At 44.2% G+C, this 19942-nt stretch overlaps 3 protein-coding genes across 26 annotated transcripts in view; all 3 read left to right on the top strand.

Annotated features, from left to right (window-relative positions):
- LOC127912166 (transmembrane protein 80-like) overlaps window positions 1-2742 on the top strand; it is a 6683-nt gene extending 3941 nt beyond the window's left edge. The window contains exons 5-6 of the mRNA XM_052481058.1: window positions 24-225; window positions 1850-2742. Coding sequence (XP_052337018.1) covers window positions 24-225; window positions 1850-1862 — 215 coding nt within the window. The 3' untranslated portion in view covers window positions 1863-2742. The remainder of the gene's footprint in view (window positions 1-23; window positions 226-1849) is intronic.
- A 3546-nt stretch (window positions 2743-6288) lies between these two features.
- On the top strand, window positions 6289-9749 carry LOC118379698 (uncharacterized). 23 transcript variants are annotated; one of them, XR_008081224.1, is made up of 8 exons: window positions 6289-6396; window positions 6960-7223; window positions 7348-7512; window positions 7579-7696; window positions 7834-7899; window positions 7954-7986; window positions 8162-8194; window positions 8247-8261. XR_008081224.1 is itself a non-coding variant. In XM_052481057.1 (8 exons), exons 1-8 carry the CDS (start codon window positions 6348-6350, stop codon window positions 8716-8718), a joined length of 903 nt encoding a protein of 300 aa, XP_052337017.1. In that variant the 5' UTR covers window positions 6298-6347; the 3' UTR covers window positions 8719-9749. The 23 variants fall into 23 exon arrangements, 1 of the variants encoding a protein (XP_052337017.1); XM_052481057.1 differs by lacking the exons at window positions 7954-7986; window positions 8162-8194; window positions 8247-8261 and adding exons at window positions 6485-6517; window positions 6856-6888; window positions 8591-9749 and having other exon boundaries at window positions 6298-6396; window positions 7546-7644; window positions 7768-7899; XR_008081230.1 differs by lacking the exons at window positions 7954-7986; window positions 8162-8194; window positions 8247-8261 and adding exons at window positions 7768-7800; window positions 8326-8362 and having other exon boundaries at window positions 7579-7644; window positions 7834-7901.
- Window positions 9750-12103: 2354 nt separating this feature from the next.
- Window positions 12104-19942, top strand: part of LOC127912164 (epidermal growth factor receptor kinase substrate 8-like protein 2) — a 161682-nt gene continuing 153843 nt past the window's right edge. Inside the window, exon 1 of one of the 2 annotated variants that reach the window (XM_052481053.1) lies at window positions 12104-12502. The gene's annotated coding sequence lies outside the window, so the exon portion shown is untranslated. Of the gene's footprint in view, window positions 12508-19942 lie in introns of both variants that reach the window. The other variant, XM_052481054.1, reaches the window with a different exon arrangement.

The following is a 19942-nucleotide window of genomic DNA, read 5'->3' as shown; positions in this document are numbered from 1 at the left end:
CTTCCCCACCCACTTCCTTCCAGGTGTGAGGGGTAACCTGCAGGAGACGGAGGGTTATATGTGGGCTAACCTGGCCATGACGGTGGCTACGGCCCTGTTGTCCGTCTACTTCCTGGTATGGCAGCTGTACGTGATGCATGCTGACGTCATCATCAACGCCATACTGCTCAGTGTTTACGGACTGGGAGGGGTCCTAGGTCTGGCCACACTGGCTAGATTCACCAGGTTAGTTATCTATTTGCCGTGTCCATAATATCTGTTGATATGATTCATATTTATTCAATTCGTTTTGTTTTTGTGATTTAATAATTAAAAGGGATACTTTGGGATTTTGGTATTGAGGCCCTTTTAATATGGCCTCCTGAGTGGCGCAGCGGTCTAAGGCACTGTATCTCAGTGCTAGAGGCGTCACTACAGACCTTGGTTAGATTCCAGAATGTATCACGGCGGTTTAAGGCACTGTATCTCAGTGCTAGAGGCGTCACTACAGACCTTGGTTAGATTCCAGAATGTATCACGGCGGTTTAAGGCACTGTATCTCAGTGCTAGAGGTGTCACTACAGACCTTGGTTCGATTCCAGGGTGTATCACAACCGGCCGTGATTGGGAGTCCCATAGGGCGGCGCACAAGTGGCCCAGCGTCATCCGGGTTTGGCCGGTGTAGGCAGTCATTGTAAATAAAAATTTGTTCTTAACTGACTTGCCTAGTTAAATAAAGGTTAAATAAAAAGTCTATATGTATCTACTAGCCACAGATATAGGCAGTCTATAGCCACAGATAAAAATTTGTTCTATTATCTACTAGCCACAGATTGCCTGAGTTAAATAAAGCCACAGATAAATAGCCACAGATAAAGTCTATATGTATCTACTAGCCCAGATACAGATATGGGTATCTACTAGCCACAGATAATGAGTCTATGGGTATCTACTAGCCACAGATACCCAATGAGTCTATGGGTATCTACTAGCCACAGATACCCAATGAGTCTATATGTATCTACTAGCCACAGATACCCAATGAGTCTATGGGTATCTACTAGCCACAGATACCCAATGAGTCTATGGGTATCTACTAGCCACAGATACCCAATGAGTCTATGGGTATCTACTAGCCACAGATACCCAATGAGTCTATGGGTATCTGCTAGCCACAGATACCCAATGAGTCTATGGGTATCTACTAGCCACAGATACCCAATGAGTCTATATGTATCTACTAGCCACAGATACCCAATGAGTCTACATTCTTAACTTCCTTCATACTGGACACAGAGACATTAACATGGTATCCACGAGTTCATCATCCCTTTAATGATTTTGTTGCCATTTTATCTTGGCCTATTTAAATTAGGCTAATAGGCCTCTCCCACCAGTCACCAGGTGTTGTGAATTGGCATTGTGTTGTGAATGGCATGCCTGCACTGAGCGTCGCTCCCTTTTGTCTGCTCTATTGTCCGTGAATGAAATAAGCTCCCGTGGTTCTTCAGAGACTTTGTGAATTATTGATCCAGGTTTTTATTCATTCCAAGCGTCACTGTATACCGGCTTCTAGTGCTATGACGTCAGGGCCAGACCTCACGTTTTCCTTTCAAAGACGGAAGAGATTGTGGGTAAAATATCTGACTGACCACTTCTGCTGAAGAGATTGGTAATGGGTTAAGTCTGAACGTTCCACACTGAACAAGGATTTAACGAAGGTTTTCACTTTCCAATGACTGTGAAATGTCGTTTCTTAGTTTTTAATTTTTCTTTTAAACGTACTTTAGTTGAATACAGTTATTGTAAGTCCCTCTGGATAATTCCGCTGATATGTAGCCTAATGTCTGTGCTCATTTCTGTCTTTCAGTGTCTACTCCTGACCCCATCAATTATAGCTGCACTGACAGCACCTCCAGAATCTCCTTCCACTCTTTCACTACCAAACCTTCACTACCACTCCTTCACTACCAAACTTTCACTACCAGTCCTTCACTACCAAACCTTCACTACCACTCCTTCACTACCAAACCTTCACTACCAAACCTTCACTACCACTCCTTCACTACCAAACCTTCACTACCAAACCTTCACTACCAAATTTTCACTACCACTCCTTCACTACCAAACCTTCACTACCAAACATTCACTACCAAACCTTCACTACCACTCCTTCACTACCAAACCTTCACTACCCCTCATTCACTACCAAACCTTCACTACCAAACCTTCACTACCAATAGCATTCAGAATGCTAGTGGTATCCTGTCCCGGAGCTCTACGGACAATTCCTTTGACCTCGTGGCTTGGTCTTTGCTCTGTCAACTGTAGGACCTTATATATAGACAGGTGTGTTTCCAAATCATGTCCAATCAATTGAATTTATCACAGTTGGACTCCAATCAAGTTGTTGAAACATCTCAGGGATGATCAACGGAAACAGGATACACAAGAGGTCAATGTTGAGTCTCATAGCAAAGGCTCTGAATACTAATGTAAATAAGGTATTTATGTTTTACTTTAAATATATATATATATATTTGCCAAACATTTCTAAAAAAACAAAAACAAAAGTGTTTTTTGCTTTGTCATGATTGGGTAATTGTGATGTCATTATGGGGTATTGTGATGTCATTATGTGATATTGTGATGTCATTATTGGGTAATTCTGTGTAGATTGATGAGAGAGAGAAAAAGTAAAATAACAAAATGTGGAAAAAGTTGAGGGGTCTGAATACTTTCCCGGACGCGCATCACATCTATAGGCTAGCCTGCATCACATCTATGGCTACTTTCCCGGAAGCGCATCACATCTATAGGCTACTTTCCCGGACGCGCATCACATCTATAGGCTACTTTCCCAGCGCGCATCACATCTATAGGCTACTTTCCCGGACCGCATCACCTATAGGCTACTTTCCCGGATCTGCATCACATCTATAGGCTACTTTCCCGGACGCGCATCACATCTATAGGCTACTTTCCCGGACGCGCATCACATCTATAGGCTACTTTCCCGGACGCGCATCACATCTATAGGCTACTTTCCCGGACGCGCATCACATCTATAGGCTACTTTCCCGGACGCGCATCACATCTATAGGCTACTTTCCCGGACGCGCATCACATCTATAGGCTACGTTGAAATGGACATGCAAACAACAGCCTGTATAGAAGATGGACCTCCAGTGTCCGTCGAAGCGGTACGTTTGTAATCATTCAGCCGATCCTAAATCCCTCCCAACCCCTTCCCCTTGGCCCATCTGTTCAATGTTAACCCCCGATTGGCCCTAACTCTTCAATGTTAACCCCCGATTGGCCCTAACTCTTCAATGTTAACCCCCGATTGGCCCTAACTCTTCAATGTTAACCCCCGATTGGCCCTAACTCTTCAATGTTAACCCCCGATTGGCCCTAACTCTTCAATGTTAACCCCCGATTGGCCCTAACTCTTCAATGTTAACCCCCTATTGGCCCTAACTCTTCAATGTTAACCCCCGATTGGCCCTAACTCTTCAATGTTAACCCCCGATTGGCCCTAACTCTTCAATGTTAACCCCCGATTGGCCCTAACTCTTCAATGTTAACCCCCGATTGGCCCTAACTCTTCGATGTTAACCCCCGATTGGCCCTAACTAGGGTTCGATTGGCCCTAGGGATGTTAACCCCCGATTGGCCCTAACTCTTCGATGTTAACCCCCGATTGGCCCTAACTCTTCGATGTTAACCCCCGATTGGCCCTAACTCTTCGATGTTAACCCCCGATTGGCCCTAACTCTTCAATGTTAACCCCCGATTGGCCCTAACTCTTCAATGTATCTATTGCTTTGTAGTGGATATTCCCACATATTGGTTATATTATGCAAACACCGGAGGGACAGGGCCTAGGGGGAGAGGTAGGGAGTAGGGAGAGGTAGGGAGAGGTAGGGAGTGGATTGAGACTGATGTTCTGTAGGGATAGACAAATGACTTGGGAACTGTGCAGGTGGAGAGAGGTAGAGACTCAAACCCTTTGTCATTGGTAGGTAGGAGTAGGGGAGGTAGGGAGAGGTAGGAGAGAGGTAGGAGTAGGGAGAGGTAGGGAGTAGGGAGAGAGGAGGGAGTAGGGAGAGGTAGGGAGTAGGGGGAGGTAGGGAGTAGGGAGAGGTAGGGAGTAGGGAGAGGTAGGGAGTAGGGAGAGGTAGGGAGTAGGGAGAGGTAGGGAGAGGTAGGGAGTAGGGAGAGGTAGTGAGTAGGGAGAGGTAGGAGTAGGAGAGAGTAGGGAGTAGGGAGTAGGGAGAGGTAGGGATAGAGAGGTAGGGAACTAGGGAGAGGTAGGGAGAGTGAGTAGGGAGAGGTAGGAGTAGGAGAGGTAGGAGTAGGGGGAGGTAGGGAGTAGGGAGAGGTAGGGAGTAGGGAGAGGTAGGAGTAGGGAGAGGTAGGGTAGTAGGGAGAGGTAGGGAGTGGATTGAGAGGTAGGGAGACAGGAGAGGTACCCTTTGAGAGGTAGGGGGAGAGGTAGGGAGTAGGGAGAGGTAGGGAGTGGGGAGAGGTAGGGAGTGGGGAGAGGTAGTGAGTAGGGAGAGGTAGGGAGTGGGGAGAGTTCTAGTGAGTAGGGAGAGGTAGGAGACCCTTTGTATTGTTGAGTAGGGAGAGGTAGGGAGAGGTAGGGAGTAGGGAGAGGTAGGGAGAGGTAGTGAGTAGGGAGAGGTAGGGAGGGAGAGGTAGGGAGAGGGAGGTAGGGAGTGGATTGAGACCGATGTTCTGTATAGGATAGACACTGTTCCCGGTTAGTCCTCTCACTCAAACCCTTTGTCATTGGTAGGTAGGGAGTGGGAGAGGTAGAACAACAAACTTTTCTGACTGTTTTCCCATGTTAATTGGTTAGTTCTCTCTTAAAGGAGTAGGGAGAGGTAGGGAGTATAAGGAGAGGTATGTTAATTGGAGTAAAGGGAGAGGTAGGGAGTGGGAGGGTAGGGAGTAGGGAGTAGGAGAGGTAGTGAGTAGGGAGAGGTAGGGAGTGGATTGAGACCGATGTTCTGTATAGGATAGACACCGGTTAGTCCTCTCACTCAAACCCTTTGTCATTGTTCCGTCTTATGTTGTTTCCACCCCACATTTCCCAGGAATAATCTGCTCATGTTACTGAATGTGTCCAGAGTATTTTCACACGTCCTTATCAACAAATGCTGTGAAAAGTACATTACATGTCAAATATACATCAAATCAACAGAGTTAATGTTTTGGGATTCAGTCTTGTGTCGGGTGAACTGTTGTGTCCTCACCTTCGGGCTGATCATTTGATTATCTCTAAACTGTTCCCTTTGAATTGCTACCATCGTTATGCAAATACTTTTCATTTTTCTCCTGGGAGATACGTATCAATGTGGCCCGATCCATATAGGACAATTCCCACCAGGGCTAATTAGTCTGTGAACCCTCATACATTAAGAACAACAAACTTTTTTCTGACTGTTTTCCATGTTAATTGGTTAGTTCTCTCTTAAAGAAACGGAGGTCTATGGTGATAGGTGGGATGGGCTGAGGGGGTGGGATTAAAGAGCTGAGGTCTATGGTGATAGGTGGGATGGGCTGAGGGGGTGGGATTAAAGAACTGAGGTCTATGGTGATAGGTGGGATGGGCTGAGAGAGGTGGGATTAAAGAGCTGAGGTCTATGGTGATAGGTGGGATGGGCTGAGAGAGGTGGGATTAAACAGCTGAGGTCTATGGTGATAGGTGGGATGGGCTGAGAGAGGTGGGATTAAAGAGCTGAGGTCTATGGTGATAGGTGGGATGGGCTGAGAGAGGTGGGATTAAAGAGCTGAGGTCTATGGTGATAGGTGGGATGGGATGAGAGAGGTGGGATTAAAGAGCTGAGGTCTATGGTGATAGGTGGGATGGGCTGGGATGGGATGGGATGGGATAGGGGTGGGATTAAAAAAAAAAAATGTTAACCTTTATTTAACCAGGCAAGTCAGTTAAGAACAAATTCTTATTTTCAATGACGGCCTAGTGGGTTAACTGCCTGTTCAGGGGCAGAACGACAGATTTGTACCTTGTCAGGGGGTTTGAACTCGCAACCTTCCAGTTACTAGTCCAACGCTCTAACCACTAGGCTACCCTGCCGCCCCGGCAGATTAAAGAGCTGAGGTCTATGGTGATAGGTGGGATGGGCTGAGGGGGTGGGATTAAAGAGCTGAGGTCTATGGTGATAGGTTGGATGGGCTGAGAGAGGTGGGATTAAAGAGCTGAGGTCTATGGTGATAGGTGGGATGGGCTGAGAGAGGTGGGATTAAAGAGCTGAGGTCTATGGTGATAGGTGGGATTAAACAGCTGATGTTTATGGTGATAGGTGGGATGGGCTGAGAGAGGTGGGATTAAACAGCTGATGTCTATGGTGATAGGTGGGATTAAACAGCTGAGGTCTATGGTGATAGGTGGGGTGGGATTAAACAGGTCTGAGAGAGGTGGGATTAAACAGCTGATGTCTATGGTGATAGGTTGGAGCTGGGTCTATGGTGATAGGTGGGATTAAACAGCTGATGTCTATGGTGATAGGTGGGATGGGCTGAGAGAGGTGGGATTAAACAGCTGAGGTCTATGGTGATAGGTGGGATGGGCTGTGAGAGGTGGGATTAAACAGCTGAGGTCTATGGTGATAGGTGGGAGCTGAGGTCTGGTGAGAGGTGGGATTAAAGAGCTGAGGTCTATGGTGATAGGTGGGATGGGCTGGTGATAGGTGGGATTAAACAGCTGAGGTCTATGGTGATAGGTGGGATGGGCTGAGGGGGTAGGATTAAACAGCTGATGTCTATGGTGATAGGTGGGATGGGTCTGGTGAGAGGTGGGATTAAACAGCTGAGGTCTATGGTGATAGGTGGGATGGGCTGAGAGAGGTGGGATTAAACAGCTGATGTCTATGGTGATAGGTGGGATGGGCTGTGATAGGTGGGATTAAACAGCTGAGGTCTATGGTGATAGGTGGGATGGGCTGAGAGAGGTGGGATTAAACAGCTGAGGTCTATGGTGATAGGTGGGATTAAACAGCTGAGGTCTATGGTGATAGGTGGGATTAAACAGCTGAGGTCTATGGTGATAGGTGGGATTAAACAGCTGAGGTCTATGGTGATAGGTGGGATTAAACAGCTGAGGTCTATGGTGATAGGTGGGATTAAACAGCTGAGGTCTATGGTGATAGGTGGGATTAAACAGCTGAGGTCTATGGTGATAGGTGGGATTAAACAGCTGAGGTCTATGGTGATAGGTGGGATGGGTCTGTGATAGGTGGGATTAAACAGCTGAGGTCTATGGTGATAGGTGGGATGGGCTGTGAGAGGTGGGATTAAACAGCTGAGGTCTATGGTGATAGGTGGGATGGGCTGAGAGAGGTGGGATTAAACAGCTGAGGTCTATGGTGATAGGTGGGATTAAACAGCTGAGGTCTATGGTGATAGGTGGGATTAAACAGCTGAGGTCTATGGTGATAGGTGGGATTAAACAGCTGAGGTCTATGGTGATAGGTGGGATTAAACAGCTGAGGTCTATGGTGATAGGTGGGATTAAAGGGCTGAGGTCTATGGTGATAGGTGGGATTAAACAGCTGATGTCTATGGTGATAGGTGGGATTAAACAGCTGAGGTCTATGGTGATAGGTGGGATTAAACAGCTGATGTCTATGGTGATAGGTGGGATGGGCTGAGAGAGGTGGGATTAAACAGCTGATGTCTATGGTGATAGGTGGGATGGGCTGAGAGAGGTGGGATTAAACAGCTGAGGTCTATGGTGATAGGTGGGATGGGCTGAGAGAGGTGGGATTAAACAGCTGATGTCTATGGTGATAGGTGGGATTAAACAGCTGAGGTCTATGGTGATAGGTGGGATTAAACAGCTGATGTCTATGGTGATAGGTGGGATTAAACAGCTGATGTCTATGGTGATAGGTGTGGGATTAAACAGCTGATGTCTATGGTGATAGGTGGGATGGGCTGAGAGAGGTGGGATTAAACAGCTGATGTCTATGGTGATAGGTGGGATGGGCTGAGAGAGGTGGGATTAAACAGCTGAGGTCTATGGTGATAGGTGGGATGGGCTGAGAGAGGTGGGATTAAACAGCTGAGGTCTATGGTGATAGGTGGGATGGGCTGAGAGAGGTGGGATTAAACAGCTGAGGTCTATGGTGATAGGTGGGATGGGCTGAGAGAGGTGGGATTAAACAGCTGATGTCTATGGTGATAGGTGGGATGGGCTGAGAGAGGTGGGATTAAACAGCTGAGGTCTATGGTGATAGGTGGGATGGGCTGAGGGGGTGGGATTAAACAGCTGATGTCTATGGTGATAGGTGGGATGGGCTGAGAGTCTATGGGTAGGGGATTAAACAGCTGATGTCTATGGTGATAGGTGGGATTAAACAGCTGATGTCTATGGTGAGGTGGGATGGGCTGAGGGGTGGGATTAAACATCTGATGTCTATGGTGATAGGTGGGATGGGCTGAGAGGGTGGGATTAAACAGCTGAGGTCTATGGTGATAGGTGGGATGGGCTGAGGGGGTGGGATTAAACAGCTGATGTCTATGGTGATAGGTGGGATGGGCTAAGGGGGTGGGATTAAACAGCTGATGTCTATGGTGATAGGTGGGATTAAACAGCTGATGTCTATGGTGATAGGTGGGATTAAACAGTTGATGTTTGGTAATGTATTAGTGTTATGTGACTGCTTTATACAAAACATGTCAAATATGCATTTAAAAGGTCAAATGTAAAATATCTGTACAGTACCAGTCTAAAGTTTGGATACAACTTCTCAATCCAGGTTTTTTCTTAATGTTGTACTATTTTCTGTTTTCTGTATAATAATAGTGAAGATGTTTGAAGACTTTTATGTTTTTCTTAATGTTGTACTATTTTCTACATTGTATAATAATAGTGAAGATGTTGGGAGACTTTTATGTTTTTCTTAATGTTGTACTATTTTCTACATTGTATAATAATAGTGAAGATGTTGGGAGACTTTTATGTTTTTCTTTTCCTGTTGATAATGAATGTGTTATTTATTATCAAACTGTATTTCTTAACAGTTTTTTTCTTTTCTAAGGGTATTCACTTACAATTTGACATGGATACTGTACCTGTAACCAAAACAAATTATAAAACAAATGAAGGATTTAACCGACTGGCACCCGGGCTAGCAGGACAACCTCTCACCTATAAAAGATCGTTACTTAAGATATTATTTCTGGTTTACAGTTTTTAATTCAGTCATGCTTCTTTGTATTGCCCCCTTATGGAAACAAGGCCCCTTCATTACAGACGTAGAGGCTCAACTGGTTTTCATTTAGAGACTGAAACCGTGACGTGAGAGTTTGGATTCAGGCTAGTAATTTTTGCTCTGTTGTGACAGAAACCTATAAGTCTTCAACACGGTAATTTGTAAAAAGGACACAGAGATAGGGGCCTACCTGAACAACGAGCAAGCAATCGTTGTTACCTGTCTGTGTCATCGAAACCAGTTCCACACTGTTGCTCCTCTTTCTTTCTGCCAGCTACTTAAAGCTGTTCTCGCCTCTCATACACTTGGAGACGAAATATTGACTTTCCATTGCAGCCAGCAAATGTTAAAAGAATATATTAATTAGGAAGAAAATCAAACTACAAATGCATGGATACTGGAGTGTTTTTGTCTACAGTTATTTTTTGAAATGTGTCCTATTTAATGCAAGGCCCTCATGCACTGTGTTGACATTATGGATTTCCCCCACTCATATTTATATAAATAAATGTTGCCCAGAAAGAATGTTGACGTTATGATCTGACCAAATACAGAGCATCGTTTCCAAATCAAACAGCTCAACCTTCATAGCTTGGGGTTTTAACAGATTATATTGACAAGATATTCGAGTGACCGCTCTAACAATGGAAATTACATGTCCTCAAAGATGCGAAGGCAGGCAGGAGGAGGCGAGATCAGGTGTGACCATTCTATCCAATGAGAGGGCTGATATGTATGTCAACAAGGCACACCTGTTAATTGAAACAATCAATCAATCAAATGTATTTATAAAGTCCTTCTTACATCAGCTGATGTCACAAAGTGCTGTACAGAAACCCAGCCTAAAACCCCCAAACAGCATTAAAGGCAGGCGAACAAGCACGGTGGCTAGGAAAAACTCCCTCGAAACCTAGAGAGGATCCAAGCTGTGAGGGGTGGCCAGTCCTCTTCTGGCTGTGCCGGGTGGAGATTATAACAGAACATGGCCAAGATGTTCAAATGTTCATAGATGACCAGCAGGGTCAGATAATAATAATCACAGTGGTTGTCGAGGGTGCAACATGTCAGCAGCTCAGGAGTAAATGTCAGTTGGCTTTTCACAGCCGATCATTAAGAGTATCTCTACCACTCCTGCTGTCTCTAGAGAGTTGAAAACAGCAGGTCTGGGACAGGTAGCACGTCCGGTGAACAGGTCAGGGTTCAATAGCCGCAGGCAGAACAGTTGAAACTGGAGCAGCAGCACGACCAGGTGGACTGGGGACAGCAAGGAGTCATCATGCCAGGTAGTCCTGAGCCATGGTCCTAAGGCTCAGGTCCTCCGAGAGAGAGAAAGAGAGAACGAGAGAGAATTAGAGAGAGCATACTGAAATTAACACAGGACACCGGATAAGACAGGAGAAATACTACAGATATATCAGACTGACCCAAGCCCCCCGACACAAACTACTGCAGCATAAACACTGGAGGCTGAGACAGGAGGGGTCAGGAGACACTGTGGCCCCATCCGATGATACCCCCGGACAGGGCCAAACAGGAAGGATATAACCCCACCCACTTTGCCAAAGCACAGCCCCCACACCACTAGAGGGATATCTTCAACCACCAACTTACTAGGCAGGCAGAGTATAGCCCACGAAGATCTCCGCCACGGCACAAACCCGAGGGGGGGCGCCGCCAACACAGACAGGAAGATCATGTCAGTGTCTGAAATGCATTCCAGGTGACTACCTCAGGAAGCTGGTTGAGAGAATACCAAGAGTGTGCAAAGCTGTCATCAAGGCAAAGGGGTGGCTACTTTGAAAAATCTCAAATATAAAATCTATTTAGATTTGTTTAACACTTTTTGGGGGTTACTACATGAATCCATATGCGTTATTTTATAGTTTTGATGTCTTCACTATTATTCTACAATGTGGAAAATAGTGAAAATGTTTTTTTTTGTCTTCATCAAATTGGTAGGCCTTTCTTTACTAGTCGTGTGTATAGCCATCTGTAGCACGGGCACATATTTACTTTGCTCCCCAAACATCTTTGTGGCTATGTGTGAGTCCAAATCTATCAATCAGTGCATTCATTACAACCTAATCACTACTAAAGTTTTATTTGATCACATAATCCTCACGTTGCAAAATTATAAATAATATTTTTTTGTTGTCCAAATTCAACAATCTCAGCAAAAAAAAAAGACTTTTCGCATATCTGCAATCTCATTGGCTAGAATGGTCCCGCCTACTTTCCATCCTTGAGGACTTGTATTTTAATTATTCCAGTGGTCCCTCGACTATCTTGACAATATAATAGAACATCACTGTCTGGTCAATATAATAGATCATCACTGTCTGGTCAATATAATAGATCATCTCTGTCTGGTCAATATAATAGATCATCACTGTCTGGTCAATATAATAGATCATCACTGTCTGGTCAATATAATAGATCATCTCTGTCTGGTCAATATAATAGATCATCACTGTCTGATCAATATAATAGATCATCACTGTCTGGTCAATATAATAGATCATCACTGTCTGGTCAATATAATAGATCATCACTGTCTGGTCAATATAATAGATCATCTCTGTCTGGTCAATATAATAGATCATCACTGTCTGATCAATATAATAGATCATCACTGTCTGGTCAATATAATAGATCATCACTGTCTGGTCAATATAATAGATCATCACTGTCTGGTCAATATAATAGATCATCTCTGTCTGGTCAATATAATAGATCATCACTGTCTGATCAATATAATAGATCATCACTGTCTGGTCAATATAATAGATCATCACTGTCTGGAATGCTATACCCCGCCCCCAAGACGGCTGTGCTCCTCCCCTTCCCGCACACTCACCTGTCACTCAGCTGCTCTCTCTGGCTCCTTCCCTAACTGTCTTCGGTCTGCGCTGCCCGATGTCAACAGCGACCACAGTAGCAACGTATATAATATATATTATATATATATATATATATATGCATTTACATACCACTTTAATACCAACACAGAAAGTACCGTAACTTCCGTTCGCTCTGGTATCAACATAGGAGGCTACGTGTCGCCTTGGCCATTAGAGCTACGGACCAGTCGTCCACCTGCTGCGGAGCAAAGTTCGGACAGACTGACTGCTGTTCAGAACATTTGAACAGATACTTTGTTGATTGTTGCAGTGCAATAAAAGTGTTTTGGACTGAAACGAAGAGAAAAACCTTTGTCAACAGTGTGCCGTCCGTAGAAGACAAGAGAGCGGTGACTGAGCTTGTTCAGCGTTGCGCAGGTAAGGTAACTATAGTTGGACTGTTTTATATGAACTTTCTATACCTAACCCCCATTTTCCACAGTTGTAGGTCTATTGCATGTTTCTGGAATGAATACGATAACGTCACACATTTCCAATTTAAGGAAGGAATTTATTCATAATGCCCCCCTCCACAATTTATATGTATGTTAGTAGCCTCGGTTTTTAGGCTGTTTCAGGCTAGTGATTTAACCTGAAAATATAATATACAAATGGTATTGTTGTCGAAAATGAACACTTCTGTGCTAGTTCATTGGATGGTTGATTGTTGATGTAGGAGCTATTATGAGTTAACTTATATTTATTACATCACTTCAATATAAAACCACATTATTACCTGAGACCAGTACATTATCACCTGAGACCAGTACATTATCACCTGAGACCAGTGACTGTTGTCTTTATGACATTATCACCTGAGTCCAGTACATTATCACCTGAGACCAGTACATTATCACCTGAGTCCAGTACATTATCACCTGAGACCAGTACATTATCACCTGAGACCAGTACATTATCACCTGAGTCCAGTGACAGTTGTGTTTATGACATTATCACCTGAGTCCAGTGACTGTTGTGTGTATGACATTATCACCGGAGTCCAGTACATTATCACCTGAGTCCAGTACATTATTACCTGAGACCAGTACATTATCACCTGAGACCAGTGACTGTTGTCTTTATGACATTATCACCTGAGTCCAGTACATTATCACCGGAGTCCAGTACATTATCACCTGAGTCCAGTACATTATCACCTGAGACCAGTACATTATCACCTGAGACCAGTACATTATCACCTGAGTCCAGTGACAGTTGTGTTTATGACATTATCACCTGAGTCCAGTGACTGTTGTGTTTATGACATTATCACCGGAGTCCAGTACATTATCACCTGAGTCCAGTACATTATTACCTGAGACCAGTACATTATCACCTGAGTCCAGTGACTGTTGTCTTTATGACATTATCACCTGAGTCCAGTGACTGTTGTCTTTATGACATTATCACCTGAGTCCAGTGACTGTTGTCTTTATGGCATTATCACATTAGTCCAGTACATTATTACCTGAGTCTAGTACATTATTACCTGAGTCCAGTGACTGTTGTCTTTATGACATTATCACCCGAGTCCAGTACATTATCACCCGAGTCCAGTACATTATTACCTGAATCCAGTACATTATCACCTGAGCCCAGTGACTGTTGTCTTTATGACATTATCACCTGAGTCCAGTACATTATCACCTGAGCCCAGTGACTGTTGTCTCTATGACATTATCACCTGAGTCCAGTGACTGTTGTCTTTATGACATTATCACCTGAGTCCAGTGACTGTTGTCTTTATGGCATTATCACATTAGTCCAGTACATTATTACCTGAGTCTAGTACATTATTACCTGAGTCCAGTGACTGTTGTCTTTATGACATTATCACCCGAGTCCAGTACATTATCACCCGAGTCCAGTACATTATTACCTGAATCCAGTACATTATCACCTGAGCCCAGTGACTGTTGTCTTTATGACATTATCACCTGAGTCCAGTACATTATCACCTGAGCCCAGTGACTGTTGTCTCTATGACATTATCACCTGAGTCCAGTGACTGTTGTCTTTATGACATTATCACCTGAGTCCAGTGACTGTTGTCTTTATGACATTATCACCTGAGTCCAGTACATTATTACCTGCGTCTAGTACATTATCACGTGAGTCCAGTGACTGTTGTCTTTATGACATTATCACCTGAGTCCAGTGACTGTTGTCTTTATGACATTATCACCTGACACATTTACATTACATTTACATTTAAGTCATTTAGCATCGCTCTTACCAGAGACCTTACATGGTGCATCACCTTATGAGTCCAGTGGAACAGCCATTATCACCTAGTGCATCTGACTTTTGTGTTTATGAATTATCACCTGAGCCCAGTGACTGTATGTCTTTGAAGACATTATCAGGTGGTGATTGACTCCGCTGTCCTGGCGTCGTGAGGAGTTTGTTCCACCCGAGCCCAGTGACTGCTGTCTTTATGAGTTTGTTATCCTGAGTCCAGTACAGTTATGACTGGGCTGAGCCCAGTGACTGTACTTGTCTTTAGGGACATTAGGCCAGGTGGAGCCCAGTGCCCTTGTTTGGGTTTAGGGCATGATCAGAGCCTGAGTCCAGTACATTATCACCTGAGTCCAGTGACCATGGTCTTTATGACATTATCAACTGAAGCCCAGTGAGCGGGGTGTCGTTATGACTTGGGAATTATCACCTGACGGGCTCCGTTCTGGATGAGTTGTAGGGGTTTATCACAGGCAGGGAGCCCAGCCAACAGCATGCAGTAATCAAGACGGGAGATGACCAGTGCCTGTTAGGTCTTTATGACTTCCTGTGTGAGGCAGGGTCAGATTGCGGATGTTGTATTGAGCATTGACAGGTCGGGACACTCTCTTTGATGTTAGTTGAGAACGACAGTGGTGTTGTCCAGGATCACGCCAAGGTTCTTAGCGCTCTGGGAGGAGGACACAATGGAGTTGTCACCTGATGTCCAGATCATTATTACGGGCAGTCTCCCCGGGAGGAAGATTATCCGTCTTGCTGAGGTTCAGTGACTGTTGTCTTTATGACATTATCACCTGAGTCCAGACATTATTACCTGGTCTAGTACATTATCACCTGAGTCCAGTGACTGTTGTCTTTATGACATTATCACCTGAGTCCAGTGACTGTTGTCTTTATGACTTGGTGTATCACCTGAACAGAGGGCCAGTACATTATTACCTGAGTTCAGTGAGCGCGTTGTGTTTATGACATTATCGCCTGACGCCAGTACATTATCACCTGACCTGTCAGTACATTATCACGTGAGTCCAGTACATCATCACCTGAGAGGGTACATTAGGATCTGATGGTTCACAGTATCACCGGAGTCCAGTGACTGATTGGTTTATGACAGGATCAGCAGAGGAGCCCAGTGACTGTTGTCTTTAGTGACATTATCGCCTCCGTGATACAGAGAAGAGCAGTCTCAGTTGAATGACTAGTCTTGAAACCTGACTAGACACCAGTACATTATTACCTGAGTTCAGTGACGGTTGTGTTTATGACATTATCACTTGAGTCCAGTACATTATCACCTGAGTCCAGTACATTATCACCTGAGTCCAGTACATTATCACCTGAGTCCAGTACATCATCACCTGAGTCCAGTACATCATCACCTGAGACCGGTACATTATCACCTGAGTCCAGTACATTATCACCTGAGTCCAGTGACTGTTGTGTTTATGACATTATCACCTGAGCCCAGTGACTGTTGTCTTTATGACATTATCACCTGAGTCCAGTACATTATCACCTGAGTCCAGTACATTATCACCCGAGCCCAGTGACTGTTGTCTTTATGACATTATCACCTGAGTCCAGATTATTGTTATTGACTTGACAGGTCTAAATCTCTTTGTTTGTGTGTGTGTGTGTGTGTGTGTGTGTGTGTGTGTGTGTGATGCTTACCCTATGCTTCCCGGCCGAAACAGTTAGCGTATATATTATGACAACATTTTGTGACATTGCGTTTTTGTCTTCGGCAGGTGTCGTCGGTTATTCGTACACACGTTTTATTGTTTGGAGACAAACCCAAGTCTATGCCCTTTTGTCAGTGATACTCCTAGTAGGAGCGTTGTTTTGTAGTTCAACGAGAGATCACTAGTTTTCATGCACCAAAAATTTTAGCTCGATGTAAAATTACGAGATTTAAGACCTCCTTGGCAAACGTCTAAATTGAATTACAGATTAATTGATTTATCTTAGATTGAGACTACTTGGAAAAAAAGTGTTTCTGGCTATGTTGTTGCTACGGTGGCTCAAGAGGGACAAACAACAGGAATATTGCCGTTTTTCTTCATTTTTTCCTCTGTTTTTCGAGTGAAGGACTTTAGTAACTATGTTCTCTTCGCCAAGTTCTGCTAGGAACAAACCGAACCGGTGTATGCTGTGATCATCATGCGGCAGGGTAGCCTAGTGGGTAGAGCGGTGGGCCAGTGACCGGAAGGTTGCAAGATCAAATCCCTGCGCTGACAAGGTAAAAATCTGTCGTTCTGCCCCTGAACAAGGCAGTTAACCCACTGTTCCCCTGAACAAGGCAGTTAACCCCACTGTTCCCCTGAACAAGGCAGTTAACCCCACTGTTCCCCTGAAAAGGCAGTTAACCCCACTGTTCCCCTGAACAAGGCAGTTAACCCACTGTTCCCCTGAACAAGGCAGTTAACCCACTGTTCCCCTGAACAAGGCAGTTAACCCACTGTTCCCCTGAACAAGGCAGTTAACCCACTGTTCCCCTGAACAAGGCAGTTAACCCACTGTTCCCCTGAACAAGGCAGTTAACCCACTGTTCCCCTGAACAAGGCAGTTAACCCACTGTTCCCCTGAACAAGGCAGTTAACCCACTGTTCCCCTGAACAAGGCAGTTAACCCACTGTTCCCCTAAACAAGGCAGTTAACCCACTGTTCCCCTGAACAAGGCAGTTAACCCACTGTTCCCCTGAACAAGCCAGTTAACCCACTGTTCCCCTGAACCAGGCAGTTAACCCACTGTTCCCCTGAACAAGGCAGTTAACCCACTGTTCCCTAAACAAGGCAGTTAACCCACTGTTCCCCTGAACAAGGCAGTTAACCCACTGTTCCCTGAACAAGGCAGTTAACCCACTGTTCCCTGAACAAGGCAGTTAACCCACTGTTCCCTGAACAAGGCAGTTAACCCACTGTTCCCCTGAACAAGGCAGTTAACCCACTGTTCCCTGAACAAGGCAGTTAACCCACTGTTCCCTGAACAAGGCAGTTAACCCACTGTTCCCCTGAACAAGGCAGTTAACCCACTGTTCCCTGAATAAGGCAGTTAACCCACTGTTCCCCTGAACAAGGCAGTTAACCCACTGTTCCCCTGAACAAGGCAGTTAACCCACTGTTCCCCTGAACAAGGCAGTTAACCCACTGTTCCCTAAACAAGGCAGTTAACCCACTGTGCCCCTAAACAAGGCAGTTAACCCACTGTTCCCCTGAACAAGGCCAGTTAACCCACTGTTCCCTGAACAAGGCAGTTAACCCACTGTTCCCTGAACAAGGCAGTTAACCCACTGTTCCCCTGAACAAGGCAGTTAACCCACTGTTCCCCTGCCAACATTGTAAAATAAGTTAACCCACTGTTCCCTGAACAAGGCAGTTAACCCACTGTTCCTTTGAACAAGGCAGTTAACCCACTGTTCCTGAACAAGGCAGTTAACCCACTGTTCCTTTGAACAAGGCAGTTAACCCACTGTGCCCCTGAGGTTACAAGGTCACTTTTAACCCACTGTGTCCCCTGAACAAGGTCAGTTAACCCACTGTGTCACTTTGAACAAGGCAGTTAACCCACTGTGCCCATCTGAACAAGGCAGTTAACCCACTGTTCCCCTGAACAAGGCTCAGTTAACCCACTGGAATGTTGAACAAGGCAGTTAACCCACTGTTCCCCTGAACAAGGCAGTTAACCCACTGATTCATCCCTGAACAAGGTTGGTTAACCCACTGATTCATCCATCTGGAACAAGGAGTTAATATACTGTTCATCCCTGAACAAGGCAGTTGGCCCCACTGTTCCATCTGAAACAAGGCAGTTGGCTAATATACTGATTCATCCATCTGGAATGTTACAATGAGTTGGCTAACCCACTGATTCATCCATCTGGAAACAAGGTTGGTTAATATACTGATTCATCCATCTGAACAAAGGCATTTAACCCACTGATCCCCTGAACAAGGCAGTTAACCCATCTGATCCCCTGAACATGAGGCAGTTAACCCATCTGGAATCCCCTGAACAAGGCTCAATATAAGATTAACCCATCTGTTAGCAATATGAGTTGGCCATCATGATTTGTCCATAAGAATTTGTTCTTAATACTTGGCTCATTTAATAAAGGTTAAATAAATCTAGGTTGTAGGTTAAATGTAGGTTACTTTATAGGTCACTTTCAGGTCACTTTGAATCACTTTGTAGGTTACTTTGTAGGTCACTTTGTAGGTCACTTTGTAGGTCATTTGGAATGTTAGGTCACTTTGAGTTGGCTCAATAGGTCATTCATCCATCTGGTTAATGTAGGTCAATTTGTTAGGTCAATTTGTAGGTCAGTTGGCTCAATATTTGTAGGTCACTTTGTAGGTCAGTTGGCTCAATATTGATTCATCCATCTAGGTCAATTTGAGTTGGTCATGATTCATCCATCTGGAAGGTTACTTGAGTTGGCTCAATATAATAGGTCATCTGGAATTTGTAGGTTACTTTGTTAGATTCATCCATACAATATGAGTTGGCTCAATATAGTGAACCAGCCATCTTGAATGTTAGCAATATGAGTTGGCTCAATATAATGATTCATCCATCTGGAATGTTAGCAATATGAGTTGGCTCAATATAATGATTCATCCATCTGGAATGTTAGCAATATGAGTTGGCTCAATATAATGATTCATCCATCTGGAATGTTAGCAATATGAGTTGGCTCAATATAATGATTCATCCATCTGGAATGTTAGCAATATGAGTTGGCTCAATATAATGATTCATCCATCTGGAATGTTAGCAATATGAGTTGGCTCAATATAATGATTCATCCATCTGGAATGTTAGCAATATGAGTTGGCTCAATATAATGATTCAGCCATCTGGAATGTTAGCAATATGAGTTGGCTCAATATAATGATTCAGCCATCTGGAATGTTAGCAATATGAGTTGGCTCAATATAATGATTCAGCCATCTGGAATGTTAGCAATATGAGTTGGCTCAATATAATGATTCAGCCATCTGGAATGTTAGCCATATGAGTTGGCTCAATATAATGATTCAGCCATCTGGAATGTTAGCAATATGAGTTGGCTCAATATAATGATTCATCCATCTGGAATGTTAGCAATATGAGTTGGCTCAATATAATGATTCATCCATCTGGAATGTTAGCAATATGAGTTGGCTCAATATAATGATTCATCCATCTGGAATGTTAGCAATATGAGTTGGCTCAATATAATGATTCATCCATCTGGAATGTTAGCAATATGAGTTGGCTCAATATAATGATTCATCCATCTGGAATGTTAGCAATATGAGTTGGCGCAATATAATGATTCATCCATCTGGAATGTTAGCAATATGAGTTGGCTCAATATAATGATTCATCCATCTGGAATGTTAGCAATATGAGTTGGGTTGGTTTCTGTGCCATATGAGGCTGATTCAGAGCTGTCTCGTCTGATTATCTAATGACAGTACTGTATTGTTTCTGGTGCATACCACAACCACACACCCTCCGATGAGCCTTCTGAAACTCCACACCTCATCTATTGTTGTGGTGTTTGTTCACGTCATCTTATGTTTGGTGTCGTTGCC

The sequence above is a fragment of the Oncorhynchus keta genome, chromosome 26, assembly GCF_023373465.1.
Source record: "Oncorhynchus keta strain PuntledgeMale-10-30-2019 chromosome 26, Oket_V2, whole genome shotgun sequence".
NCBI lineage: Eukaryota > Metazoa > Chordata > Actinopteri > Salmoniformes > Salmonidae > Oncorhynchus > Oncorhynchus keta.
The sequence above is the reverse complement of the archived record's forward strand: the minus strand, read 5'-3'. Positions and strand labels throughout refer to the sequence as shown.